This window comes from Salmo salar, chromosome ssa14 (assembly GCF_905237065.1).
Source record: "Salmo salar chromosome ssa14, Ssal_v3.1, whole genome shotgun sequence".
Classification (NCBI taxonomy): Eukaryota; Metazoa; Chordata; class Actinopteri; order Salmoniformes; family Salmonidae; genus Salmo; species Salmo salar.
The window spans coordinates 53,351,807-53,375,054 of NC_059455.1; the positions used below are offsets into that span (position 1 = coordinate 53,351,807).

The 23,248-nt window shown below is 46.7% G+C and overlaps 1 protein-coding gene across 4 annotated transcripts in view; it reads right to left on the reverse strand.

Annotated features, from left to right (window-relative positions):
• Positions 1-23,248, reverse strand: part of LOC106591047 (kinesin-associated protein 3) — a 148,635-nt gene that overhangs the window by 17,978 nt on the left and 107,409 nt on the right. For all 4 annotated transcript variants that reach the window (XM_045694560.1, XM_045694559.1, XM_045694562.1 and 1 more), the window contains exons 7-10: positions 23,069-23,193; positions 21,422-21,520; positions 6,832-7,010; positions 4,053-4,215 (exon numbers count right to left, since the gene is read on the reverse strand). In XM_045694560.1, the coding sequence (XP_045550516.1) occupies positions 4,053-4,215; positions 6,832-7,010; positions 21,422-21,520; positions 23,069-23,193 (566 nt within the window). The remainder of the gene's footprint in view (positions 1-4,052; positions 4,216-6,831; positions 7,011-21,421; positions 21,521-23,068; positions 23,194-23,248) is intronic.

The following is a 23,248-nucleotide window of genomic DNA, read 5'->3' on the forward strand; positions in this document are numbered from 1 at the left end:
CAAGGGCACATCGGCAGACGTTTCATCTAGCTGGCACGGAGATTCGAACCAACAACCTTTCGCTTACTGGCCCAACGCTTTTAACGGCTAGGCTACCTGCCGCCCTAGCAACGAAGAACCGAGAGCAAAAACAGGCTGTATCCATGATTCCTTACAAATTGAAGAATCAGCTATTAAAGACTAGCAGAACCCACTGGATTCTCCAATTACATTGGATGAACAACAGCACCTAGATCTTCTGCACAGATTCTGTCACACCTGGGCCCTGACAGACCTGGGCCCTGTCAGACCTGGGCCCTGACAGACCTGGGCCCTGACAGACCTGGGACCTGACAGACCTGGGCCCTGACAGACCTGGGCCATGACAGTAAATCTCAGTAAGACACAAACAATGGTGTTCCAAAAAGGGTCCAGTTGCCAAGACCACGAATACAAATTCCATCTAGACACCGTTGTGAGCACACAAAAAACTATACATACCTCGGCCTAAACATCAGCGCCACAGGTAACTTCAACAAAGCTGTGAACGATCATGGAGACAAGATAAGAAGGGCCTTCTACGCAATCAAAAGGAACATAAAATCGACATACCAATTAAGATCTGGCTAAAAATACTTAAATCAGTTATAGAACACATTGCCCTTTATGGTTGTGCGGTCTGGGGTCCGCTCACCAACCAAGAATTCACAAAACGGAACAAACACCAAATTCAATCAAAATATTTATAAACCCCTTTTTACATTAGTAGATGTGACAAAGTGCTGTACAGAAACCCAGCCTAAAACCCCAAACAGCAAGCAATGCAGGTGTAGAAGCACAGTGGATAGGAAAAACTCCCTAGAATGGCCAGAACCTAGGAAGAAACCTAGAGAGGAACCAGGCTATGAGGGGTGGGCCAGTCCTCTTCTGGCTGTGCCGGGTGGAGATTATAACAGAACATGGCCAAGATGTTCAAATGTTCATAAATGACCAGCATGGTCAAATAACAATAATCCCAGTGGTTGTCGAGGGTGCAACAGGTCAACACCTCAGGAGTAAATGTCCGTTTTGCTTTTCATAGCCGAGCATTCAGAGGTCAAGATAGCAGGTGCGGTAGAGAGAGAGACGAAAATAGCAGGTCCGGGACAAGGTAGAACTCCGCATGCAGAATTCTGCAAAAATATACTTTATGTACAACTCAAAACAACAAACAATGCAGAGCAGAATGAGGTCTATACCCACTAATTATCAACATCCAGAAAAGAGCTGTTACATTCTACAACCACCTGAAAGGAAGCGATGCCACACATTCCACCCTCACCTGCAGAGAGATGAACCTAGAGGAAAGTCCCCTCAGCCAGCTGGTTCTGGGGCTCTGTTCACAAACAGACACACAGAGCCTCAGGACAGCAATACAATTAGACCCAACCAAATTATTTTTACATTTACATTTTAGTCATTTAGCAGATGCTCTTATCCAGCTCTTATACATACATTTCATACATTTTTTTTTTCTCCCATACTGGTCCCCCGTGGGAATCAAACCCACAACCCTGGCATTGCAAACACCATGCTCTACCAACTGAGCCACAGAGGAGACTATGATAAATATTTGATACACCGGAAAGAATCAACCAAAAAACAGAGCAAATTAGCATGCTATCTGGTGATAAACAGAGAGTCCACAGTGGCAGAACACCTGACCACTGTGACTGACCCAAGCTAAAGATGTACAGACTCAGTGAGCATAGCCTTGCTATTGAGAGACCCACACTTACGATGTACAGACTCAGTGAGCATAGCCTTGCTATTGAGAGACCCACACTTAAGATGTACAGACTCAGTGAGCATAGCCTTGCTATTGAGAAAGGCTGCCGTAGCCAGACCTGGCTCTCAAGAAAAGACAGGCTATGTGCACACTGCCCACAAAATGAGGTGGAAACTGAGCTGCACTTCCTAACCTCCTGTCAAATGTATGACCATATTAGACACATATTTTCCTCACATTACACAGATACATAAAGATTTCGAAAACAAACCCAATAAACTCCCGTATTTATTGGGTGAAAAACCACAAGGTGCATCACAGCAGCAAGATTTGTGACCTGTTGCCACAAGAAAAGGGCAACCAGTGAAGAACAAACACCATTGTAAATACAACCCATATTCATGTTTATTTTCCCTTTTGGTACTTTAACTATTTCCACATAATATGACATTTGAAATGTCTTTATTCTTTTGGAACTTTTGTGAGTGTAATGTTTACTATTAATTTGTTTTATTGTTTATTTCAGTTTTGTTAATGATCTATTTCACTTGCTTTGGCAATGTTAACATATGTTTCCCATGCCAATAAAGCCCCTTGAACTGAGACAGAGATAGAGAGAGAGGGAGGGAGAGTGACAGAGAGAGAGAGGGAGGGAGAGTGACAGAGAGAGAGAGACAGAGAGGGAGAGAGAGAGAGAGACAGAGAGAGAGAGAGAGAGACAGAGAGAGAGAGAGAGAGAGAGAGAGAGAGAGAGAGAACGAGAGAGAGGAAGAGAGAGAGAGAGACAGGGGAGAGAGAGAGAGAGAGAGAACGAGAGAGAGGAAGAGAGAGAGAGAGACAGAGGAGAGAGACAGAGACAGAGAGAGACAGAGACAGAGAGAGAGAGAGAGAGAGAGAGAGAGAGAGAGAGAGAGAGAGAGAGAGAGAGAGAGAGAGAGAGAGAGAGAGAGAGAGAGAGAGAGAGAGAGAGAGAGAGAGAGAGAGAGAGAGAGAGAGAGAGAGAGAGAGAGAGAGAGAGAGAGAGAGAGAGAGAGAGAGAGAGAGGGAGAGAGAGAGAGAGAGAGACGGAGAGAGAGAGAGAGAGAGAGAGAGAGAGAGAGAGAGAGAGAGAGAGAGAGAGAGAGAGAGAGAGAGAGAGGGAGAGAGACAGAGAGAGAGGGAGAGAGACACAGAGAGAGAGAGAGGGAGAGAGAGACAGAGAGAGAGAGGGAGAGAGAGAGAGAGAGAGAGAGAGAGAGAGAGAGAGAGAGAGAGAGAGAGAGAGAGAGAGAGAGAGAGAGAGAGAGAGAGAGAGAGAATCAGCAGCTGTGTGATGTGTAACTACGTCTCTGTTTCTAACAGACAGACACATAATATGTTTCCACAGGTCACACAGACCCACAAAGAATTGGAAAACAAATCAAAAGATGGATAAATCCCCATATTAGGTGAAATACCAGTGTGTCATGACAGCAGCGAGACATGAGAACAGGAGAACAAACAACAATGTAAATACAACCCATGTTTATCCGTTTATTTATTTTCCCTTTCGTACTTCAACTATTTTCATATTGTTACAATAATATAACATTTGAAATGTCTATATTCTTTAAAAACATTTGTGAGTGTAATGTTTATTAATGTTTCCCTTGTTTATTTCCCTTTCGTTCATTGTCTATTCCATTCGCTTTAGCAATGTAAACATATGTTTTCCATGCCAATAAAGCTCTTTCAAAATTAATTGAACTGAAATTGAATTGAGAGAGACAGAAGACGGAGAGATAAAGAGAGACAGAGAGAGAGCGAGAAAGAGAGAGAGAAAGAGAAAGAGAGAGAGAAAGAGAGAGAACGAGAGAACGAGAGAGAACGAGAGAACGAGAGAGAGAGAACGAGAGAGAACGAGAGAGAGAACGAGAAAGAGAACGAGAGAGAGAAGAGAGAGAGAGAGAGAGAAGAGAGAGAGAGAGAGAAAGAGAAAGAGAGAGAGAACAAGAGAGAGAGAGAACGAGAGAGAGAGAGAGACAGAGGAGAGAGAGAGAGAGAGACAGAGGAGAGAGAGAGAGAACGAGAGAGAGAGAGAAAGAACGAGAGAGAGAGCGAGAAAGAGAGAGAGAGAAAGAGAGAAAGCGAAAGAGAGAGAGAAAGAGAAAGAGAGAGAGAGAGAGAGAGAACGAGAGAGAGAGAGAGAGAGAACGAGAGAGAGACAGAGGAGAGAGAGAGAGAGAGAGAGAGAGAGAGAGAGAGAGAGAGAGAGAGAGAGAGAGAGACAGAGGAGAGAGAGAGAGAAAGAGAGAGAGAGAGAGACAGAGAGAGAGGACATACGTACCCAGCAGGGAGGTGAGTTTGGGCAGCAAGCCAACCTGCACCATCTTGCTACGCAGCCCGGTGTCAAAGGAGAGGTTGAGGAGCAAACGCAGTGTGATGTTCAGCAGGTCTTCATGTTCACACGGGACCAAACGAGACAAACGCTCTACGGTGTCCACCTCCGCCTAGCAACACAAACAACCAATCACAAAACAGGGTCAGGGTTAACAACCAATCACAAAACAGGGTTAGGGTTAACAACCAATCACAAAACAGGGTTAGGGTTAACAACAATCACAAAACAAGGAAATGGTTAGGACTCATGATGGCTTTCATTACAGCGTCCAGTAAACCCACAAGTAAACAAGAAGGTTACAGCAGATATAGTTTAATGTGAACACTGCTGTCCAATGATGTCTCCTTCCCCATAGACTAGAATGATGACGTAGAAATGTATGGACACAGAAAGGAAGTTGTTGTCAATGATGTCTCCTTCCACATAGACTAGAATGATGACGTAGAAATGTATGGACACAGAAAGGAAGTTGTTGTCAATGATGTCTCCTTCCACATAGACTAGAATGATGACGCAGAAATGTATGGACACAGAAAGGTAGTTGTTGTCTAGGGAACCTCTCTAAGCTAACGTAAAATATTCTGTTCCCTCTATGTTTATATACAATATTCTGTTCCCTCTATGTCTATATACAATATTCTGTTCCCTCTATGTCTATATACAATATTCTGTTCCCTCTATGTCTATATACAATATTCTGTTCCCTCTATGTTTTATACTATTCTTTCCCTCTATGTTTATATACAATATTCTGTTCCCTCTATGTCTATATACAATATTCTGTTCCCTCTATGTCTATATACAATATTCTGTTCCCTCTATGTTTATATACAATATTCTGTTCCCTCTATGTTTATATACAATATTCTGTTCCCTCTATGTTTATATACAATATTCTGTTCCCTCTATGTTTATATACAATATTCTGTTCCCTCTATGTTTATATACAATATTCTGAACTAGTATCCTCCTGTATGTATTGTATTGTATTTCCTCCACCGTAATGCATCCAATAACTATCTAGCCGAGTAAAGGCTGGTAGAGATGTTGAAACTGGCCGCTGACTCCCTGACCCACAGTTTACAGTACATGTCAGAGCAAAAACCGAGCCATGAGGTCGAAGGAATTGTCCGTAGAGCTCTGAGACAGGATTGTGTCGAGGCACAGATCTGGGGAAGGAAACCCCCAAAAATGTCTGCACTATTGAAGGTCCCCAAGAACACAGTGGCCTCATCATTCATAAATGGAAGAAGTTTGGAAACAACCAAGACTCTTCCGAGAGCTGGCCGCCCAGGAAAAATGTAGCAATTGGGGAAGAAGGTCCTTGGTGATGGCAGCGACAGAGATGGTGGCCTCTCTTCAGGTCCTTAGGAAACTATGAGGTCATTTGTTTTTTGATGTATTATTTCTTACATTTTTTAGCCCAGAATATCTCAAGTTTTATTACATACTTTACCCCTGATCCACCACCATATAAACTAGACCCCTGATCCACCACCATATAAACTAAACCCCTGATCCACCGCCATATAAACTAGACCCCTGATCCACCGCCATATAAACTAGACCCCTGGTCCACCGCCATATAAACTAGACCCCTGGTCCACCGCCATATAAACTAGACCCCTGATCCACCGCCATATAAACTAGACCCCTGATCCACCGCCATATAAACTAGACCCCTGATCCACCACCATATAAACTAGACCCCTGATCCACCACCATATAAACTAGACCCCTGATCCACCGCCATATAAACTAGACCCCTGATCCACCGCCATATAAACTAGACCCCTGGTCCACCGCCATATAAACTAGACCCCTGATCCACCGCCATATAAACTAGACCCCTGGTCCACCGCCATATAAACTAGACCCCTGATCCACCGCCATATAAACTAGACCCCTGATCCACCGCCATATAAACTAGACCCCTGATCCACCACCATATAAAATAAACTAGACCCCTGAACCACCACCATATAAAATAAACTAGACCCCTGATCCACCACCATATAAACTAGACCCCTGATCCACCACCGTATAAACTAGACCCCTGATCCACCACCGTATAAACTAGACCCCTGATCCACCAACATATAAACTAGACCCCTGATCCACCGCCATATAAACTAGACCCCTGATCCACCACCATATAAACTAGACCCCTGATCCACCACCATATAAACTAGACCCCTGATCCACCACCATATAAACTAGACCCCTGATCCACCACCATATAAACTAGACCCCTGATCCACCACCATATAAACTAGACCCCCTCCTCTCTCCCTCCATCTCTCCCTCCATCTCTCCATCTCTCCCTATCTCTCCCTCCATCTCTCTCTCCTTCCATCTCTCCCTCCATCTCTCTCTCCCTCCATCTCTCCATCTCTCCTTCCATCTCTCCCTCCATCTCTCTCTCCCTCCATCTCTCCCTCCATCTCTCCCTCCCTCTCTCCCTCCCTCCATCTCTCCCTCCCTCCCTCCCTCCCTCTCCCTCTCCCTCCCTCCCTCCATCTCTCTCTCCTTCCATCTCTCCCTCCATCTCTCTCTCCCTCCATCTCTCCCTCCATCTCTCCCTCCATCTCTCTCTCCCTCCATCTCTCCATCTCTCCCTCCATCTCTCCCTCCATCGCTCCCTCCCTCCATCTCTCCCTCCCTCCCTCTCTCCTCTCTCCTCTCCCTCCATCTCTCTCCCTCCATCTCTCCCTCCACCTCTTACCATATCGTTCTTGTTCTCCAGGAATATGCTGAGTTTCTTGAGGAAGGACACCACCAGCACCAGTAGCTCCTCGTTCTCCCGGTCCAGGGTCTTCACCAGCATGTGGACAATGTTCTTGTTTCTCATCTTCAGCTCTGTCCTGGTGTCCTCAGCCAGGTTCAACAACAGGTACAGAGCAACTAGAGGAGAGGAGAAGGACAGAGATGCTAAATGCCCACTCAGCTACACAGGGGAGGAGGACAGAGATGCTAAATACCCACTCAGCTACACAGGGGAGGAGGACAGAGATGCTAAATACCCACTCAGCTACACGGGGGAGAAGGACAGAGATGCTAAATACCCACTCAGCTACACAGGGGAGGAGGACAGAGATGCTAAATGACCACTCAGCTACACAGGGGAGGAGGACAGAGATGTTGATGATGCCCTATGAATGGTAACTCTGAGCAACTGCTCCCTGGTACTGTGGGGTTATACTGGGGTTAGGGGTTATACTGGGGTTAGGGGTTATACTGGGGTTAGGGGTTATACTTGGGTTATACTGGGGTTAGACTGGGGTTAGGGGTTATACTGGGGTTAGACTGTGGGGTTAGAATGGGGTTAGGGGTTATACTGGGGTTATACCTGGGTTAGGGGTTATACTGGGGTTAGGGGTTATACTGGGGTTAGGGGTTATATTGGGGTTAGACTGGGGTTAGGGGTTAGACTGGGGTTAGGGGTTATACTGGGGTTAGGGGTTCGACTGGGGTTAGGGGTTATACTGGGGTTAGGGGTTAGACTATGGGGTTAAGGGTTATACTGTGGGGTTAAGGGTTATACTGTGGGGTTAAGGGTTATACTGTGGGGTTAAAGGTTATACTGTGGGGTTAAGGGTTATACTGTGGGGTTAAGGGTTATACTGTGGGGTTATACTGTGGGGTTAAGGGTTAGACTGTGGGGTTAAGGGTTATACTGTGGGGTTAAGGGTTCGACTGTGGGGTTAGACTGTGGGGTTAGGGGTTATACTGGGGTTAGGGGTTAGACTGGGGTTAGACTGGGGTTAGAATGGGGTTAGACTGGGGTTAGACTGGGGTTAGGGGTTAGACTGGGGTTAGGGGTTATACTGGGGTTAGGGGTTCGACTGGGGTTAGGGGTTATACTGGGGTTAGGGGTTAGACTGTGGGGTTAAGGGTTATACTGTGGGGTTAAGGGTTATACTGTGGGGTTAAGGGTTATACTGTGGGGTTAAAGGTTATACTGTGGGGTTAAGGGTTATACTGTGGGGTTAAGGGTTATACTGTGGGGTTATACTGTGGGGTTAAGGGTTAGACTGTGGGGTTAAGGGTTATACTGTGGGGTTAAGGGTTCGACTGTGGGGTTAGACTGTGGGGTTAGGGGTTATACTGGGGTTAGGGGTTAGACTGGGGTTAGACTGGGGTTAGAATGGGGTTAGACTGGGGTTAGACTGGGGTTAGGGGTTAGACTGGGGTTAGGGGTTATACTGGGGTTAGGGGTTATACTGGGGTTGGAGCTTATACTGGGGTTAGGGGTTATACTGGGGTTGGAGCTTATACTGGGGTTAGGGGTTAGACTGGGGTTAGGGGTTATACTGGGGTTAGGGGTTATACTGGGGTTAGACTGGGGTTAGGGGTTAGACTGGGGTTAGGGGTTATACTGGGGTTAGGGGTTATACTGGGGTTAGACTGGGGTTAGGGGTTATACTGGGGTTAGGGGTTATACTGGGGTTAGGGGTTATACTGGGGTTAGGGGTTATACTGGGGTTATACTGGGGTTAGGGGTTTTACTGGGGTAAGGGGTTATACTGGGGTTAGGAGTTATACTGGGGTTAGGGGTTATACTGGGGTTAGGGGTTAGACTGGGGTTAGGGGTTAGACTGGGGTTAGGGGTTATACTGGGGTTAGGGGTTATACTGGGGTTAGACTTGGGTTAGGGGTTATACTGGGTTTAGACAGGGGGTTAAGGGTTATACTGGGGTTAGGGGTTATACTGGGGTTAGACTGGGGTTAGGGGTTATACTGGGGTTAGGGGTTATACTGGGGTTAGGGGTTATACTGGGGTTAGGGGTTAGACTGGGGTTAGGGGTTATACTGGGGTTAGGGGTTATACTGGGGTTAGACTTGGGTTAGGGGTTATACTGGGTTTAGACAGGGGTTAAGGGTTATACTGGGGTTAGAGGTTATACTGGGGTTAGACTGGGGTTAGGGGTTATACTGGGGTTAGGGGTTATACTGGGGTTATACTGGGGTTAGGGGTTATACTGGGGTTAGGGGTTACACTGGGGTTAGGGGTTATACTGGGGTTAGGGGTTAGACTGGGGTTAGGGGTTAGACTGGGGTTAGGGGTTATACTGGGGTTAGGGGTTAGACTGGGGTTAGGGGTTAGACTGTGGGGTTAGGGGTTATACTGGGGTTAGGGGTTATACTGTGGGGTTAAGGGTTAGACTGTGGGGTTAAGGGTTATACTGTGGGGTTATGGGTTATACAGTGGGGTTAAGGTTTAGACTGTGGGGTTAGGGGTTAGACTGTGGGGTTAGGGGTTATACTGGGGTTAGGGGTTAGACTGGGGTTAGACTGGGGTTAGGGGTTAACTGGGGTTAGGGGTTATACTGGGGTTAGGGGTTAGACTGGGGTTAAGGGTTAGACTGGGGTTAGGGGTTATACTGGGGTTAGGGGTTATACTGGGGTTTACTGGGGTTAGACTGGGGTTAGGGGTTAGACTGGGGTTAGGGGTTACACTGGGGTTAGGGGTTATACTGGGGTTAACTGGGGTTAGGGGTTATACTGGGGTTAGACTGGGGTTAGGGGTTATACTGGGGTTAGGGGTTATACTGGGGTTAGGGGTTAAACTGGGGTTAGGGGTTATACTGGGGTTAGGGGTTATACTGGGGTTAGACTGGGGTTAGGGGTTATACTGGGGTTAGGGGTTATACTGGGGTTAGGGGTTCGACTCGGGTTAGGGGTTATACTGGGGTTAGACTGGGGTTAGGGGTTATACTGGGGTTAGGGGTTAGACTGTGGGGTTAATGGTTATACTGTGGGGTTAAGGGTTATACTGTGGGGTTAAGGGTTATACTGTGGGGTTAAGGGTTATACTGTGGGGTTAAGGGTTATACTGTGGGGTTAAGGGTTAGACTGTGGGGTTATACTGTGGGGTTAAGGGTTATACTGTGGGGTTAAAGGTTATACTGTTGGGGTAAGGGTTATACTGTGGGGTTAAAGGTTATACTGTGGGGTTAAGGGTTATACTGTGGGGTTAAGGGTTATACTGTGGGGTTATACTGTGAGGTTAAGGGTTATACTGTGGGGTTAAGGGTTATACTGTGGGGTTAAGGGTTATACTGTGGGGTTAAGGGTTAGACTGTGGGGTTAAGGGTTATACTGTGGGGTTAAGGGTTATACTGTGGGGTTAAGGGTTATACTGTAGGGTTAAGGGTTATATGGTGGGGTTAGGGGTTATACTGTGGGGTTAAAGGTTATACTGTGGGGTTATACTGTGGGGTTAAGGGTTATACTGTGGGGTTAAGGGTTAGACTGTGGGGTTAAGGGTTATACTGTGGGGTTAAGGGTTATACTGTGGGGTTAAAGGTTATACTGTGGGGTTATACTGTGGGGTTATACTGGGGTTAGGGGTTAGACTGTGGGGTTATACTGTGGGGTTAAGGGTTAGACTGTGGGGTTACACTGTGGGGTTAAGGGTTATACTGTGGGGTTAAGGGTTATACTGTGGGGTTAAGGGTTATACTGTGGGGTTAAGGGTTATACTGTGGGGTTATACTGTGGGGTTAAGGGTTATACTGTGGGGTTAAGGGTTATACTGTGGGTTTAAGGGTTATACTGTGGGGTTAATACTGTGGGGTTAAGGGTTATACTGTGGGGTTAAGGGTTAGACTATGGGGTTAAGGGTTATACTGTGGGGTTAAGGGTTATACTGTGGGGTTAAAGGTTAGACTGTGGGGTTATACTGTGGGGTTAAGGGTTATACTGTGGGGTTAAGGGTTAGACTGTGGGGTTAAGGGTTATACTGTGGGGTTAAGGGTTATACTGTGGGGTTAAAGGTTATACTGTGGGGTTATACTGTGGGGTTATACTGGGGTTAGGGGTTAGACTGTGGGGTTATACTGTGGGGTTAAGGGTTAGACTGTGGGGTTATATTGTAGGGTTAAGGGTTATACTGTGGGGTTAAAGGTTATACTGTGGGGTTAGACTGTGGGGTTAAAGGTTAAACTGTGGGGTTAGGGGTTATACTGTGGGGTTAAGGGTTATACTGTGGGGTTAAAGGTTATACTGTGGGGTTAAGGGTTATACTGTGGGGTTATACTGGGGTTAGGGGTTATACTGGGGTTAGGGGTTATACTGGGGTTAAGGGTTATACTGTAGGGTTAAGGGTTATACTGTGGGGTTAAAGGTTATACTGTGGGGTTAAAGGTTATACTGTGGGGTTATACTGGGGTTAGGGGTTATACTGGGGTTAGGGGTTATACTGGGGTTAAGGGTTATACTGTAGGGTTAAGGGTTATACTGTGGGGTTAAAGGTTATACTGTGGGGTTAGACTGTGGGGTTAAAGGTTAAACTGTGGGGTTAAGGGTTATACTGTGGGGTTAGACTGTGGGGTTTAAAGGTTATACTGTGGGGTTAGGGGTTATACTGTGGGGTTAAGGGTTATACTGTGGGGTTAAAGGTTATACTGTGGGGTTAAAGGTTATACTGTGGGGTTAAGGGTTATACTGTGGGGTTATACTGGGGTTAGGGGTTATACTGGGGTTAAGGGTTATACTGTAGGGTTAAGGGTTATACTGTAGGGTTAAGGGTTATACTGTGGGGTTAAAGGTTATACTGTGGGGTTATACTGTGGGGTTAAGGGTTATACTGTGGGGTTAAGGGTTATACTGTGGGGTTAGGGGTTATACTGGGGTTATACTGGGGTTAGGGGTTATACTGGGGTTAGGGGTTACACTGGGGTTAGGGGTTATACTGGGGTTAGGGGTTATGCTGGGGTTATACTGGGGTTAGGGGTTAGACTGGGGTTAGGGGTTAGACTGGGGTTAGGGGTTATACTGGGGTTAGGGGTTAGACTGGGGTTAGGGGTTAGACTGTGGGGTTAGGGGTTATACTGGGGTTAGGGGTTATACTGTGGGGTTAAGGGTTAGACTGTGGGGTTAAGGGTTATACTGTGGGGTTAAGGGTTATACAGTGGGGTTAAGGGTTAGACTGTGGGGTTAGGGGTTAGACTGTGGGGTTAGGGGTTATACTGGGGTTAGGGGTTAGACTGGGGTTAGACTGGGGTTAGGGGTTAACTGGGGTTAGGGGTTAGACTGGGGTTAGGGGTTATACTGGGGTTAGGGGTTAGACTGGGGTTAAGGGTTAGACTGGGGTTAGGGGTTATACTGGGGTTAGGGGTTATACTGGGGTTTACTGGGGTTAGACTGGGGTTAGGGGTTAGACTGGGGTTAGGGGTTACACTGGGGTTAGGGGTTATACTGGGGTTAACTGGGGTTAGGGGTTATACTGGGGTTAGACTGGGGTTAGGGGTTATACTGGGGTTAGGGGTTATACTGGGGTTAGGGGTTAAACTGGGGTTAGGGGTTATACTGGGGTTGGGGGTTATACTGGGGTTAGACTGGGGTTAGGGGTTATACTGGGGTTAGGGGTTATACTGGGGTTAGGGGTTCGACTCGGGTTAGGGGTTATACTGGGGTTAGACTGGGGTTAGGGGTTATACTGGGGTTAGGGGTTAGACTGTGGGGTTAATGGTTATACTGTGGGGTTAAGGGTTATACTGTGGGGTTAAGGGTTATACTGTGGGGTTAAGGGTTATACTGTGGGGTTAAGGGTTATACTGTGGGGTTAAGGGGTTATACTGTGGGGTTAAGGGTTATACTGTGGGGTTAAAGGTTATACTGTTGGGGTAAGGGTTATACTGTGGGGTTAAAGGTTATACTGTGGGGTTAAGGGTTATACTGTGGGGTTAAGGGTTATACTGTGGGGTTATACTGTGTGGTTAAGGGTTATACTGTGGGGTTAAGGGTTATACTGTGGGGTTAAGGGTTATACTGTGGGGTTAAGGGTTAGACTGTGGGGTTAAGGGTTATACTGTGGGGTTAAGGGTTATACTGTGGGGTTAAGGGTTATACTGTAGGGTTAAGGGGTTATATGGTGGGGTTAGGGGTTATACTGTGGGGTAAAAGGTTATACTGTGGGGTTATACTGTGGGGTTAAGGGTTATACTGTGGGGTTAAGGGTTAGACTGTGGGGTTAAGGGTTATACTGTGGGGTTAAGGGTTATACTGTGGGGTTAAAGGTTATACTGTGGGGTTATACTGTGGGGTTATACTGGGGTTAGGGGTTAGACTGGGGTTAGACTGGGGTTAGGGGTTAACTGGGGTTAGGGGTTATACTGGGGTTAGGGGTTAGACTGGGGTTAAGGGTTAGACTGGGGTTAGGGGTTATACTGGGGTTAGGGGTTATACTGGGGTTTACTGGGGTTAGACTGGGGTTAGGGGTTAGACTGGGGTTAGGGGTTACACTGGGGTTAGGGGTTATACTGGGGTTAACTGGGGTTAGGGGTTATACTGGGGTTAGACTGGGGTTAGGGGTTATACTGGGGTTAGGGGTTAAACTGGGGTTAGGGGTTATACTGGGGTTAGGGGTTATACTGGGGTTAGTGGGTTATACTGGGGTTAGGGGTTATACTGGGGTTAGGGGTTCGACTCGGGTTAGGGGTTATACTGGGGTTAGACTGGGGTTAGGGGTTATACTGGGGTTAGGGGTTAGACTGTGGGGTTAATGGTTATACTGTGGGGTTAAGGGTTATACTGTGGGGTTAAGGGTTATACTGTGGGGTTAAGGGTTATACTGTGGGGTTAAGGGTTATACTGTGGGGTTAAGGGTTAGACTGTGGGGTTATACTGTGGGGTTAAGGGTTATACTGTGGGGTTAAAGGTTATACTGTTGGGGTAAGGGTTATACTGTGGGGTTAAAGGTTATACTGTGGGGTTAAGGGTTATACTGTGGGGTTAAGGGTTATACTGTGGGGTTATACTGTGAGGTTAAGGGTTATACTGTGGGGTTAAGGGTTATACTGTGGGGTTAAGGGTTATACTGTGGGGTTAAGGGTTAGACTGTGGGGTTAAGGGTTATACTGTGGGGTTAAGGGTTATACTGTGGGGTTAAGGGTTATACTGTAGGGTTAAGGGTTATATGGTGGGGTTAGGGGTTATACTGTGGGGTTAAAGGTTATACTGTGGGGTTATACTGTGGGGTTAAGGGTTATACTGTGGGGTTAAGGGTTAGACTGTGGGGTTAAGGGTTATACTGTGGGGTTAAGGGTTATACTGTGGGGTTAAAGGTTATACTGTGGGGTTATACTGTGGGGTTATACTGGGGTTAGGGGTTAGACTGTGGGGTTATACTGTGGGGTTAAGGGTTAGACTGTGGGGTTACACTGTGGGGTTAAGGGTTATACTGTGGGGTTAAGGGTTATACTGTGGGGTTAAGGGTTATACTGTGGGGTTAAGGGTTATACTGTGGGGTTATACTGTGGGGTTAAGGGTTATACTGTGGGGTTAAGGGTTATACTGTGGGTTTAAGGGTTATACTGTGGGGTTAATACTGTGGGGTTAAGGGTTATACTGTGGGGTTAAGGGTTATACTGTGGGGTTAGGGGTTATACTGTGGGGTTAAGGGTTATACTGTGGGGTTAAGGGTTATACTGTGGGGTTAAGGGTTAAATTGTGGGGTTAAGGGTTATACTGTGGGGTTAAAGGTTATACTGTGGGGTTATACTGTGGGGTTAAGGGTTATACTGTGGGGTTAAGGGTTAGACTATGGGGTTAAGGGTTATACTGTGGGGTTAAGGGTTATACTGTGGGGTTAAAGGTTAGACTGTGGGGTTATACTGTGGGGTTAAGGGTTATACTGTGGGGTTAAGGGGTTAGACTGTGGGGTTAAGGGTTATACTGTGGGGTTAAGGGTTATACTGTGGGGTTAAAGGTTATACTGTGGGGTTATACTGTGGGGTTATACTGGGGTTAGGGGTTAGACTGTGGGGTTATACTGTGGGGTTAAGGGTTAGACTGTGGGGTTATATTGTAGGGTTAAGGGTTATACTGTGGGGTTAAAGGTTATACTGTGGGGTTAGACTGTGGGGTTAAAGGTTAAACTGTGGGGTTAGGGGTTATACTGTGGGGTTAAGGGTTATACTGTGGGGTTAAAGGTTATACTGTGGGGTTAAGGGTTATACTGTGGGGTTATACTGGGGTTAGGGGTTATACTGGGGTTAGGGGTTATACTGGGGTTAAGGGTTATACTGTAGGGTTAAGGGTTATACTGTGGGGTTAAAGGTTATACTGTGGGGTTAAAGGTTATACTGTGGGGTTATACTGGGGTTAGGGGTTATACTGGGGTTAGGGGTTATACTGGGGTTAAGGGTTATACTGTAGGGTTAAGGGTTATACTGTGGGGTTAAAGGTTATACTGTGGGGTTAGACTGTGGGGTTAAAGGTTAAACTGTGGGGTTAAGGGTTATACTGTGGGGTTAGACTGTGGGGTTTAAAGGTTATACTGTGGGGTTAGGGGTTATACTGTGGGGTTAAGGGTTATACTGTGGGGTTAAAGGTTATACTGTGGGGTTAAAGGTTATACTGTGGGGTTAAGGGGTTATACTGTGGGGTTATACTGGGGTTAGGGGTTATACTGGGGTTAAGGGTTATACTGTAGGGTTAAGGGTTATACTGTAGGGTTAAGGGTTATACTGTGGGGTTAAAGGTTATACTGTGGGGTTATACTGTGGGGTTAAGGGTTATACTGTGGGGTTAAGGGGTTATACTGTGGGGTTAGGGGTTATACTGGGGTTAGGGGTTACACTGGGGTTAGGGGTTATACTGGGGTTAGGGGTTATGCTGGGGTTATACTGGGGTTAGGGGTTAGACTGGGGTTAGGGGTTAGACTGGGGTTAGGGGTTATACTGGGGTTAGGGGTTAGACTGGGGTTAGGGGTTAGACTGTGGGGTTAGGGGTTATACTGGGGTTAGGGGTTATACTGTGGGGTTAAGGGTTATACTGTGGGGTTAAGGGTTATACTGTGGGGTTAAGGGTTATACTGTGGGGTTAGGGGTTAGACTGTGGGGTTAGGGGTTATACTGGGGTTAGGGGTTAGACTGGGGTTAGACTGGGGTTAGGGGTTAACTGGGGTTAGGGGTTAGACTGGGGTTAGGGGTTATACTGGGGTTAGGGGTTAGACTGGGGTTAAGGGTTAGACTGGGGTTAGGGGTTATACTGGGGTTAGGGGTTATACTGGGGTTTACTGGGGTTAGACTGGGGTTAGGGGTTAGACTGGGGTTAGGGGTTACACTGGGGTTAGGGGTTATACTGGGGTTAACTGGGGTTAGGGGTTATACTGGGGTTAGACTGGGGTTAGGGGTTATACTGGGGTTAGGGGGTTATACTGGGGTTAGGGGTTAAACTGGGGTTAGGGGTTATACTGGGGTTGGGGGTTATACTGGGGTTAGACTGGGGTTAGGGGTTATACTGGGGTTAGGGGTTATACTGGGGTTAGGGGTTCGACTCGGGTTTGGGGTTATACTGGGGTTAGACTGGGGTTAGGGGTTATACTGGGGTTAGGGGTTAGACTGTGGGGTTAATGGTTATACTGTGGGGTTAAGGGTTATACTGTGGGGTTAAGGGTTATACTGTGGGGTTAAGGGTTATACTGTGGGGTTAAGGGTTATACTGTGGGGTTAAGGGTTAGACTGTGGGGTTATACTGTGGGGTTAAGGGTTATACTGTGGGGTTAAAGGTTATACTGTTGGGGTAAGGGTTATACTGTGGGGTTAAAGGTTATACTGTGGGGTTAAGGGTTATACTGTGGGGTTAAGGGTTATACTGTGGGGTTATACTGTGAGGTTAAGGGTTATACTGTGGGGTTAAGGGTTATACTGTGGGGTTAAGGGTTATACTGTGGGGTTAAGGGGTTAGACTGTGGGGTTAAGGGTTATACTGTGGGGTTAAGGGTTATACTGTGGGGTTAAGGGTTATACTGTAGGGTTAAGGGTTATATGGTGGGGTTAGGGGTTATACTGTGGGGTAAAAGGTTATACTGTGGGGTTATACTGTGGGGTTAAGGGTTATACTGTGGGGTTAAGGGTTAGACTGTGGGGTTAAGGGTTATACTGTGGGGTTAAGGGGTTATACTGTGGGGTTAAAGGTTATACTGTGGGGTTATACTGTGGGGTTATACTGGGGTTAGGGGTTAGACTGTGGGGTTATACTGTGGGGTTAAGGGTTAGACTGTGGGGTTACACTGTGGGGTTAAGGGTTATACTGTGGGGTTAAGGGTTATACTGTGGGGTTAAGGGTTATACTGTGGGGTTATACTGTGGGGTTAAGGGTTATACTGTGGGGTTAAGGGGTTATACTGTGGGTTTAAGGGTTATACTGTGGGGTTAATACTGTGGGGTTAAGGGTTATACTGTGGGGTTAAGGGTTATACTGTGGGGTTAGGGGTTATACTGTGGGGTTAAGGGTTATACTGTGGGGTTAAGGGTTATACTGTGGGGTTAAGGGTTAAATTGTGGGGTTAAGGGTTATACTGTGGGGTTAAAGGTTATACTGTGGGGTTATACTGTGGGGTTAAGGGTTATACTGTGGGGTTATGGGTTAGACTTTGGGGTTAAGGGTTATACTGTGGGGTTAAGGGTTATACTGTGGGGTTAAAGGTTTGACTGTGGGGTTATACTGTGGGGTTAAGGGTTATACTGTGGGGTTAAGGGTTAGACTGTGGGGTTAAGGGTTATACTGTGGGGTTAAGGGTTATACTGTGGGGTTAAAGGTTATACTGTGGGGTTATACTGTGGGGTTATACTGGGGTTAGGGTTAGACTTGGTTATACTGTGGGGTTAAGGGTTAGACTGTGGGGTTATATTGTAGGGTTAAGGGTTATACTGTGGGGTTAAAGGTTATACTGTGGGGTTAGACTGTGGGGTTAAAGGTTAAACTGTGGGGTTAGGGGTTATACTGTGGGGTTAAGGGTTATACTGTGGGGTTAAAGGTTATACTGTGGGGTTAAGGGTTATACTGTGGGGTTATACTGGGGTTAGGGGTTATACTGGGGTTAGGGGTTATACTGGGGTTAAGGGTTATACTGTAGGGTTAAGGGTTATACTGTGGGGTTAAAGGTTATACTGTGGGGTTAAAGGCGTTATACTGGGGTTAGGGGTTATACTGTGGGGTTAAGGGTTATACTGTGGGGTTAAGGGGTTATACTGTGGGGTTAAAGGTTATACTGTGGGGTTAAGGGTTATACTGTGGGGTTAGACTGTGGGGTTTAAAGGTTATACTGTGGGGTTAGGGGTTATACTGTGGGGTTAAGGGTTATACTGTGGGGTTAAAGGGTTATACTGTGGGGTTAAGGGTTATACTGTGGGGTTAAGGGGTTATACTGGGGTTAGGGGTTATACTGGGGTTAGGGGTTATACTGTAGGGTTAAGGGTTATACTGTGGGGTTAAAGGTTATACTGTGGGGTTAAAGGTTATACTGTGGGGTTATACTGGGGTTAGGGGTTATACTGGGGTTAGGGGTTATACTGTAGGGTTAAGGGGTTATACTGTGGGGTTAAAGGTTATACTGTGGGGTTAGACTGTGGGGTTAAAGGTTAAACTGTGGGGTTAAGGGTTATACTGTGGGGTTAGACTGTGGGGTTTAAAGGTTATACTGTGGGGTTAGGGGTTATACTGTGGGGTTAAGGGTTATACTGTGGGGTTAAAGGGTTATACTGTGGGGTTAAGGGTTATACTGTGGGGTTATACTGGGGGTTAGGGTTATACTGTAGGGTTAGGGGTTATACTGTGGGGTTAAGGGTTATACTGTGGGGTTAAGGGTTATACTGTGGGGTTAGGGGTTATACTGTGGGGTTAAGGGGTTATACTGTGGGGTTAGGGGTTATACTGTGGGGTTAGGGGTTATACTGGGGTTAGGGGTTATACTGGGGTTAGGGGTTAGACTGGGGTTAGGGGTTATACTGGGGGTTAGGGGTTATACTGGGGTTAGGGGTTAGACTGTGGGGTTAGGGGTTATACTGTGGGGTTAGGGGTTATACAGTGGGGTTAGGGGTTAGACTGTGGGGTTAGGGGTTAGACTGTGGGGTTAGGGGTTATACTGGGGTTAGGGGTTAGACTGGGGTTAGTACTGGGGTTAGGGGTTAGACTGGGGTTAGGGGTTATACTGGGGTTAGGGGTTATACTGGGGTTAACTGGGGTTAGACTGGGGTTAGGGGTTATACTGGGGTTAGGGGTTATACTGGGGTTAGGGGTTAGACTGGGGTTAGGGGTTAAACTGGGGTTAGGGGTTATACTGGGGTTAGGGGTTATACTGGGGTTAGACTGGGGTTAGGGGTTATACTGGGGTTAGGGGTTATACTGGGGTTAGGGGTTCGACTCGGGTTAGGGGTTATACTGGGGTTAGACTGGGGTTAGGGGTTATACAGGGGTTAGGGGTTAGACTGTGGGGTTAATGGTTATACTGTGGGGTTAAGGGTTATACTGTGGGGTTAAGGGTTATACTGTGGGGTTAAGGGTTATACTGTGGGGTTAAGGGTTATACTGTGGGGTTAAGGGTTAGACTGTGGGGTTATACTGTGGGGTTAAGGGTTATACTGTGGGGTTAAAGGTTATACTGTTGGGGTAAGGGTTATACTGTGGGGTTAAAGGTTATACTGTGGGGTTAAGGGTTATACTGTGGGGTTAAGGGTTATACTGTGGGGTTATACTGTGAGGGTTAAGGGTTATACTGTGGGGTTAAGGGTTATACTGTGGGGTTAAGGGTTAGACTGTGGGGTTAAGGGTTATACTGTGGGGTTAAGGGTTATACTGTGGGGTTAAGGGTTATACTGTAGGGTTAAGGGTTATATGGTGGGGTTAGGGGTTATACTGTGGGGTTAAAGGTTATACTGTGGGGTTATACTGTGGGGTTAAGGGTTATACTGTGGGGTTAAGGGTTGGACTGTGGGGTTAAGGGTTATACTGTGGGGTTAAGGGTTATACTGTGGGGTTAAAGGTTATACTGTGGGGTTATACTGTGGGGTTATACTGGGGTTAGGGGTTAGACTGTGGGGTTATACTGTGGGGTTAAGGGTTAGACTGTGGGGTTACACTGTGGGGTTAAGGGTTATACTGTGGGGTTAAGGGTTATACTGTGGGGTTAAGGGTTATACTGTGGGGTTAAGGGTTATACTGTGGGGTTATACTGTGGGGTTAAGGGTTATACTGTGGGGTTAAGGGGTTATACTGTGGGTTTAAGGGTTATACTGTGGGGTTAATACTGTGGGGTTAAGGGTTATACTGTGGGGTTAAGGGTTATACTGTGGGGTTAGGGGTTATACTGTGGGGTTAAGGGTTATACTGTGGGGTTAAGGGTTAAATTGTGGGGTTAAGGGTTATACTGTGGGGTTAAAGGTTATACTGTGGGGTTATACTGTGGGGTTAAGGGTTATACTGTGGGGTTAAGGGTTAGACTATGGGGTTAAGGGTTATACTGTGGGGTTAAGGGTTATACTGTGGGGTTAAAGGTTAGACTGTGGGGTTATACTGTGGGGTTAAGGGTTATACTGTGGGGTTAAGGGTTAGACTGTGGGGTTAAGGGTTATACTGTGGGGTTAAGGGTTATACTGTGGGGTTAAAGGTTATACTGTGGGGTTATACTGTGGGGTTATACTGGGGTTAGGGGTTAGACTGTGGGGTTATACTGTGGGGTTAAGGGTTAGACTGTGGGGTTATATTGTAGGGTTAAGGGTTATACTGTGGGGTTAAAGGTTATACTGTGGGGTTAGACTGTGGGGTTAAAGGTTAAACTGTGGGGTTAGGGGTTATACTGTGGGGTTAAGGGTTATACTGTGGGGTTAAAGGTTATACTGTGGGGTTAAGGGTTATACTGTGGGGTTATACTGGGGTTAGGGGTTATACTGGGGTTAGGGGTTATACTGGGGTTAAGGGTTATACTGTAGGGTTAAGGGTTATACTGTGGGGTTAAAGGTTATACTGTGGGGTTAAAGGTTATACTGTGGGGTTATACTGGGGTTAGGGGTTATACTGGGGTTAGGGGTTATACTGGGGTTAAGGGTTATACTGTAGGGTTAAGGGTTATACTGTGGGGTTAAAGGTTATACTGTGGGGTTAGACTGTGGGGTTAAAGGTTAAACTGTGGGGTTAAGGGTTATACTGTGGGGTTAGACTGTGGGGTTTAAAGGTTATACTGTGGGGTTAGGGGTTATACTGTGGGGTTAAGGGTTATACTGTGGGGTTAAAGGTTATACTGTGGGGTTAAAGGTTATACTGTGGGGTTAAGGGTTATACTGTGGGGTTATACTGGGGTTAGGGGTTATACTGGGGTTAAGGTTTATACTGTAGGGTTAAGGGTTATACTGTAGGGTTAAGGGTTATACTGTGGGGTTAAAGGTTATACTGTGGGGTTATACTGTGGGGTGAAGGGTTATACTGTGGGGTTAAGAGTTATACTGTGGGGTTAAGGGTTATACTGTGGGGTTAAGGGTTATACTGTGGGGTTAAAGGTTAAACTGTGGGGTTAAGGGTTATACTGGTACCTCTCAGCAGCTGCTCCTGTTTTACCAGTAGTCCCTGGTACTTCTTAAAGGCCTTCTCATGTTCCTTCCTCAAGGCCTGGTTGTCAGGGTCGTCTTCACGTAGTTACAGTCAAGGAAGGGTTCTGACAGACTGACTGACCGCAACAGACAAGAGGGGTACATGGAGAACTGGCACACCATGGGATCGGCATCCATTCATTTCCCACCGCAAACGTTTAGTTCCCATCATACAGGAAACCCATTCATTTCCCACAGCAAACGTTTAGTTCCCATCATACAGGAAACCCATTCATTTCCCACAGCAAACGTTTAGTTCCCATCATACAGGAAACCCATTCATTTCCCACCGCAAACGTTTAGTTCCCATCATACAGGAAACCCATTCATTTCCCACCGCAAACGTTTAGTTCCCATCATACAGGAAACCCATTCATTTCCCACAGCAAACGTTTAGTTCCCATCATACAGGAAACCCATTCATGTCCCACAGCAAACGTTTAGTTCTCATCACATAGAAAACGTTTGTTGTAGGAAATGAATGGGTTGAGTTATCATCGCTTAGGAAACCCGTGCAGGGGTGTTCAATGTCAGTCCTAAACACTTCTAGTTTTCACCCTCTCCTAATCAGGGACAGATTCAGACCTGGGACACCAGGTGAGTGGAATTAACTACCAGGTAGAAACAAAAATCAGAGAACTGACATTGAACAGCCCTGCAGAGGAAATAAGTCTTCTAACCCAGACGATAACCCAGACCCTAACCCAGACCCTAACCCAGACCATAAAGCCTAACCCAGACCCTAACCCAGACCATAAACCCTGACTCAGACCCAGACCTTAACCCAGACCATAAACCCGAACCCAGACCTTAGCCCAGACCCAGACCATAAACCCTAACCCAGACCTTAGCCCAGACCCAGACCATAAACCCTAACCCAGACCATCAACCCTAACCCAGACCATAAACCCGAACCCAGAACCTAAACCCTAACCCAGACCCTAAACCAGACCCAGACCATAAACCCTAACCCAGACCCTAACCCAGACCATAAACCCTAACCCAGAACCTAACCCAGACCCTAACCCAGACCATAAACCCTAACCCAGAACCTAACCCAGACCATAAACCCTAACCCAGAACCTAACCCAGACCCTAACCCAGACCATAAACCCTAACCCAGACCCTAACCCAGACCATAAACCCTAACTCAGACCCTAACCCAGACCCAGAACCTAACCCAGACCATAAACCCTAACTCAGACCATAAACCCTAACCCAGACCCTAACCCAGACCCAGAACCTAACCCAGACCCTAACCCAGACCATAAACCCTAACCCTAACCCAGAACCTAACCCAGAACCTAAACCCTAACACAGACCCTAACCCTAACCCAGACCATAAACCCTAACCCAGAACCTAAACCCTAACACAGACCCTAACCCAAACCATAAACCCTAACCCAGAACCTAACCCAGACCATAAACCCTAACCCAGAACCTAACCCAGACCCTAACCCATACCATAAACCCTAACACAGACCCTAACCCTAACCCAGAACCTAACCCAGACCCAGAACCTAACCCAGAACCTAACCCAGACACTAACCCAGACCCAGAACCTAACCCAGAACCTGAAGTGAAGGATATATGTCTTGGTCTTCTTCTGCAGTTCGTCCTGCCAGAGGTCGTATCTCTTCAGTTCGTGTTCGATGACATTCATACACAGAGCTCCGATTTTATAGTGGGTCACCAGCCCATGGAACTGGGAGAAACTACACGGAGATAGAAGGTTTAGGGTTACAGGATTAATACTGATATACTAGACTA